Genomic DNA, 6,934 nt, shown 5'->3' with positions numbered 1-6,934 from the left:
TTTCGTTTGGTTTTAAGACCTCAGCTGAGGTCTCTAATTCAAGGCATCTGAAAGCACACAACTTGCGAGACAAGGGTGTTTTTTCTTCTGTTGCTCACAAGTTCAACGACCAATTGAGTTCAAATTTGCAAGGTTTGTTGTCCTATGCTTGAGATACACCAAGGGAGAAGACTGGTCTATGACAATTACTAAAAGTGTCAAGTTCCTTTAAGACGTTTGTATGGTACCATCTCTTGCCATGCAAAACTGGATATACAATCACAAAACTACATTTCATACATCTCAAAGTACATTCTTGTCTCCTCAAGATGTCAATTACAGCAGATGAGAAAATGCATCAGCTGTTTTTTTTAAATGAGATATTGGCCGACTCTCCTCATACTGAGGAAATTGTGAACAATTGTAAGATTGACACAATTTACATTTTCTTCCAAAAGAGGGTGTTTTTGTACACATTGTGCCTGCATCTCAACCACATCCATGTCAGAAGCATCAGGCCTATGGTCTGAAGTCTGTGAAACATTCCATTATGTTTCTTGTGTATCGGGAGACAAATTGTAAATAGCGAAAAAGGGGTACAGTTTTGAAGGGCGAAAACAAGAGGTGAAAAACACAGTCGAGTGTAGACTCAACTGTAGTGTGAACAGTTACAGTGCATACTTATGTCACATACGAAGTGCATATCAAAAGAGTGGTGTCAGTTTGAACTTGAACGAATATTTGAATTTTACAATTGTCTCTGCAAGCCTGGAATACATCATTACTGTTTGAAGGACATCCATCTCCATTTGAAGGCAATTTGGAAACTCTTTAAGAGGCACTTATGTCTAGGGAAAAGATGCATAAATAATTGTAGGTCTGTCACAAGAAATATATTTAAATTGTCACAATTGTTTATTAAAGTAAATCATGCATTATTTATTAATTTATTTATTTATTTATGTCACATCCAACATCAATCAAAAGGATTAAATAAGTTTGGACATATTTCCAAAGAAATGCTTACAGGCTAGAAGAAAATCAGCTTAGCACAAAATAACTCTGCTATCTAGAAAAGGTCACTGTCCATTGCTATGTTTCCAGAGTTGGATTTCACAAAGAGTAAAGGGACTAGTCTTATCTCGGGTTATTATGACGAGTTACTCGACCCAACTTTAGGACTAGCCTTAAGTTTTTACTATCTCCTAGGACTAGTCCCAAGTTAGTCCTAACTGTTTGTGAAATCGATGCCTGGTTGCCTTCGGGTAATTGTCTGCAGTACTTGGTTGTATACACTAGAGGTGTCTTATAGTCCATTGGTTGCATTGCTTCACAACCTACATGTATAACAATGGAGGTAAAACTATAGGCGTTTTCGTGCTCCCTTTCCTATGGAATTCATAAATCGAAACACTTGCGTTATCTAAAACTGTGGCCCACCGTGACGTAGGTTCTGCGGTCAAGTTACAGCTTGAAACTGCCTAAACAATTATTATGCAACACATTCTTCAATTCTTCATATCCATGTACAGTGTATATCAAATCAGTAAGCATTTTCTGAATACTTAATGTCACTCCATGTACAATTCAGATAAGTGTCTTCTTTCACAGGTCTTCTTTCACAGTTATCATAATGCTGCTTTATTCTTAGCAGAAATGTAATGTACTTTGTGGCGATTAAGTAATAAAATTACAAGATAATTGATTGTTGAGTTGGCTTTGTGTACCTTTTTGAAAACAAAACAAAAACACGAGAAAGTAACCCCATCCTCCCCTTTAATAAAGACAAACATTTATATTATTAATAATTTAAGTTAAAAGTTTAACATAAGTGCACAAAATATGAATATGAAATGCTAGAGATAAGATATAATTTAGGTTGGACTTTGAGCTCTGTAGAGCAACAGTGTATTTGCTTAATAGATGAAACTATTTTTGTAAGGTCTAACGGCATTCAATTAATTATGTTGTGCCGTCGTTTTGTTTTCTCTTTCAATATCAAGGCAGCCATCGGGCTGATGGAAAACTGCAGTCATGATATTTTTGTTCAGTTTTAGCTTCTGTTATAGAACTCTGGTGATATTATAAAGGTAGTTTCAGCAGTAGAAAGGTTAATTTTAAGGTTTCTATCATTAACATCACTGAGAAACAGCACAATAGTTGCTGCCCGTTTGAAGAAGAAAAAGTAAATAAATAGAAGAGAAGAACGAATAAAAACAGCGGACAAACAAACAAACAATCACCAACATGACGTAAACAATGGATTACTCCGAAAATTAATTGTTAAAACAAAACTTTGACCTTTTGGTGAACCATAATAACAGACACAATTCGAATAAAGTAATGCTAAAGTTAACAACTATTGATAACTGAAACGAATTTTTGATGAACCCGTTTAAGAATTGACCTCCCCTTATATTTTTTATCCCCGATGTAAATTTAACATCTATTATTAAATTCAGAAAGATAGTTAGCTAACACCTTGGTTTCTGTGTTGGAGTTACAGTCTTCACATTAAAGAAACTTCGGAGTGTCCATACTTGAATGAAACCAGCCAATATTATAATAGTTGCCTGGGCAATGGACCAGTATAAGATATAATCAGCATTACTTGATTGTAGCATTGTGTCTAGCTCAGTACTGAAACGTAGCATATACTGCTGTCTTGAGACGCGAAACATTTGCCGCCATGTTCTCTGGATTGAATCCTGATAAAGACACAATAAGAGAAATGTAAAATAACTAGTTAAAATTACTACTGTAGGATAGAATAATACACAGAGAAAGGAAGGGATCGTAAATAACATCACAAACAATAAATAAATTGAAACACAGTACAAAAACTGATCTGAACAGGAATGTGAGGGGGGCATCACATTGAAGTTGTTCAATGATGACAAGCTTAAGAAATGTTCTAAATTGAAAGTTGTCTTGAATTTCTCTATCGATACTTACTGATGCATTGGCCAAGTTGTGCTCCGTTTCTGCCTTCAACGTGAAATACTTTTGTAAAGTATTTTCTTCAAACATATCGATCGTCATGGAAACTTTCTTAGCATGGTATCGAGAAGCGAAGTTTCCGAAGCACAAATTGTAGGTTTCTAAAAATTGACACAAATATTGACAAAACACCGGTGTGAGAAAAATCAACAAGCTCTCACTTGAATGTAAACACAAAGACAAACAAATGAGAGAAATTAACAATACACTGTTCCTATACATGCGTTTGCTTAACTTATAAATTGTGTTACAGATTTATGTCTGAAATGTCATATTTTGATGAGAAATAAATCAAAGTAATTTCTCGTTCAGTGAGTGTTTAGGCCTATTCATGTATTTTTAATCGATGTCATGCACAATTTTAAATCGGTTTTTCACTATTTCTCGTGACCCAGTTGGCCATCGATCTCAAACTTCCACATGTTTATCAGTTGATGCAATTTATACGGTGGATAACATAAATTGCTTACACTGCATGTCAGCAACTGTTTTGTTAGAAAAAAACTATGTAATGTGCCTAAATGAGTTTCTATATTTTATAAGTGAATAACTAGAGTCCACTTTAACGATAAGTTAACAGAGTGTGGATCGGCCTATATTTATATTTGAATGTTGTTTCTATTAGTTGGGAATTACCGTCTTTGTCGACGTCTCTCTCGAACTCATCTTCAATATTGTTAAAAGATGTGTAAAGTCGTTCGCCACGATCGGTCTTAATAATGACTCGCATGTTGTGCTCAACGTCCCTGCTACTCGCCTGAAAGTACAATTATAATACAACTTGTTAAAGGCACGGGTATCGATTTTAGAACTTGGAGATATTTAAAAAAAAAACTTAAAGGTAGTCCTAAACTCGTTCTAACTCGAGATAAGACTAGTCCTAAATCTTTAAGAAGTCTGCCCATGGTAATTATTCAAAACAATATTTAGCATAAACAGTTACTCGGTTATGAGCAATGGGGAGCTGTTGGTGGTGCAACACATTGTGAAAAACTCTGAAGTAACATCTGAAGTAACATAAATTTTGAAAGAGGTAATTCCTCTCTCAAATAAAAAAAAACTTAAAGCCTGAAGACTTTAATTAGACATCTGAAAGCACACAAATTTGTACAACCTAGGGTGTTTTTTTTTTAATTATATTCTCTTGCAACTACAATGACAAATATTAAGTCAACATTTTCAAAGATTTGTTTTTATTTTATGCATATGTTGGGATACACCAAGTGAGAATACTGGTCTTTGACAATTACCAATAATGTGTCCAGTAAATTTAATTGATTACTTACATGGTAATGAAGTTGGAACTTGAATCCAGTCTTGACCTTCTGGAAGAAACATTGCTCCGTCCCCCTCTCGAGGATGAAGGTCAGCTGGAAGCTAATCCATGGTTGTTCTCGATCTATAGGGTCAACGTATGCGTGTCTGGATGGCTCAACCCATTCACTAACCGTACACTCCAAAAATAAACTCAAGAGAAAAAATTTCAACAAATTCGAATAAATTGCCGGCGTTTTTATGGAAGTCATTCTGCTGAAGGATAACTATAAATAAAATGAAAACAACTGGTGTGCTTATAATTATGTTGTTTCCCAAATAAAAGACTACTCTTTGACTAAAAAGTGAACTCACATGTGGTTGTTGTGTGATTAATATTAATTTTTAGGCCTAATTGTACACAGTTTTATTACCATATGGAAGCAGATAATAAATGGTAGAAGCCATTCTGCTTGAAGGGGTTGGTTGGTTTTGCCTTTTGTTAATGGTTGGTTTGTTCGTTCATTATTTCATCAACGCTTAGAGTAATGTAACAGTGTCGACCCTGATCTATGATTCAGTCATGAGTAAGAAAGACGCAAAAAGCAATAAAAGCCAAATATCATAGAGCTGCTAAGCACAACTATTTGCTTAACATGAACTGGTTGTCTTTGATACAAACAGGAATACCAACCAAATTTCCACATGATTTTCAGGATAAGCGAACAACAGCTGAATACCAGTAACAATCAATATGCAACAACATGGAAATGGTTGGTAATCTTGTTTTTTATCAAGGAAGACAAATCATGCTTAGCAATTGTTGTGCTTCGCAGCTTTACGAATGTGGGCTCTGTTGTCTTACAGCTATACAACAGCATGGGCATAATGGCGTTAAAGAGCAGCCTCGATAGCAAATACATTGTCCTACTTAATATGCATGGATTTTATCGGAACTGAGCTGGATATAAAGCACGGACAGCTTTGGACTAGCCGAACTGCGCAGCAGGGGCCGACGCGTGTCATTATTGTGACTCTAATGCTGGGTCGGTGCGTCCTCTTCTTACGAACCCTGTCAGGGACCGGGGAGGGGCGACATTATGCAGCCCGCCTACCATAATTATTGTTGCCCGTAACATTTAACTTGCATCAGATCATCACTAATTAATATTGTGAAAGTGTTAGTTTCATCGGGCTGCTGTTACCATGGCATTCGTTTGCACAGCTTTGGGACAAGCGGCTTGGCTAATCTCTAGTGGGTGGGGTTTTTTCCTTTCTTTTTTCTTCATATTTATGAAATGGAAATAATGTCTCTTGTGATGGTGTTAATTAGGAATTCAAAATGGCTGCCATACCCAGCAGCCCTCTTGGTTTTTGTGTTTGTTCAGTCGGTATTTATTCGGGGTTCAGGAAAACATGTAGATAAATAATACTCAAGAAGTAGAAAAACAGGTCATTGTGGGTTTAACGTAATAAAGGACGCCCTTAGCAACTGTGCATTTTGGAAGTTTACTTTTCGGAGCATTTATTTGATTGGTTTTAGCATGTGGAAAAATGGTATGAGGTCCGAGACTTGAAAGTGATTTTAAAATTTATTAAATGTGCTGCACCCCAATTCCGGTGTTGCGCCCTCTTCTGGCGAATAAAACTAGCTTCACAAGAAAGAGAAGGCCGCAGTGATGAGGAGCAGTGATTTCATTGGATACAATAATTTCAATGACGAAACGAGTGACGTTAATTGTGTATATCTTTGCATGTTTGATTGGTCCGAGTAGAGGTGATTTGGATCGTTTACAGAGTGTATGTGTTTCCTATAATTACTACAGGACGACTCTATGGCCCTTTTCGAATCCACGGCGATCGGCTGTGGATTCGGCTTGAGGTTCCGTTTTCTCGTCTGAAGCCCTAAGCGCGAATGCCCAAAGCCAAGCTATCCTGCGAATCCAAAGCCAAATCCAGTCGTTTCGAAAAGGGCTTATGTCAAATGAATGTAGGTGAAAGTTGATTATGAATGGGGCATTGACGTAGGGTCAACGGTGTCAGATGCAATTGGGTCCGCCATGCAATACTGTCCGCTCCGGACACTTTTGCATGCGCAATCGTGTCCGGTGACGACATGACTGTATACGTGTATGTGCGCGCGTAAGCGGGCGTGCATATGCAGCATGAATATTCACGTATTTTTATGATTGCGGCGAATACCCAATTTACTGCAAGGACGGTTTTGCACGGGGGCGGACACAACTGCATATGCAAATGTGTCCGTGCGTACACAATTGCATTATGCAGCAGCGTCCGTGCGGACACGATTGCATATGCAAAACCGTCCGGCGGACATTATTGCATATTATTGAATAATGTCCTCCGGATAGCATTGCATAGAGGACTTATTATTACATGCGACACCGGTCATGATGTGTTTTGTTGTTGTATTTATAACTGTGGACTAGTACGAGTTTAATTTTCAGGTTTGACAATAGTCATATCAACACACTAGGTTGAAGGTTTGTTTGTTTGTTTGTTTTGTATTCTTTCGTCGCGGGAGCTTTGAATGGGCATTGCGTCATAATGTGCTGCGTGCAAGGCTTGTTGGGTAAAAGAGCGAGCTTCCCTTTGCAAGGCGGGGCACATGCTTAGCATTCTTTACTATCGGTCACAGCAGTGTCATGCAGAGAGGGGAGTACCCAGATAGATAGATAGT

General features: G+C 37.4%; 1 protein-coding gene across 1 annotated transcript; it reads right to left on the bottom strand.

Moving 5' to 3' along the window:
* Window positions 1-871: 871 nt before the first annotated feature.
* On the bottom strand, window positions 872-4,671 carry LOC117302734 (transmembrane emp24 domain-containing protein 6-like). The gene is made up of 4 exons (XM_033786740.1): window positions 4,266-4,671; window positions 3,616-3,736; window positions 2,935-3,080; window positions 872-2,687 (listed from the first exon to the last, which is right to left on the bottom strand). The coding sequence occupies exons 1-4, from the start codon at window positions 4,503-4,505 to the stop codon at window positions 2,454-2,456; spliced, it is 741 nt and encodes a 246-aa protein (XP_033642631.1). The 5' UTR covers window positions 4,506-4,671; the 3' UTR covers window positions 872-2,453.
* Window positions 4,672-6,934: the final 2,263 nt, after the last annotated feature.

Source organism: Asterias rubens, chromosome 18, assembly GCF_902459465.1.
Source record: "Asterias rubens chromosome 18, eAstRub1.3, whole genome shotgun sequence".
NCBI lineage: Eukaryota > Metazoa > Echinodermata > Asteroidea > Forcipulatida > Asteriidae > Asterias > Asterias rubens.
The sequence above is the reverse complement of the archived record's forward strand: the minus strand, read 5'-3'. Positions and strand labels throughout refer to the sequence as shown.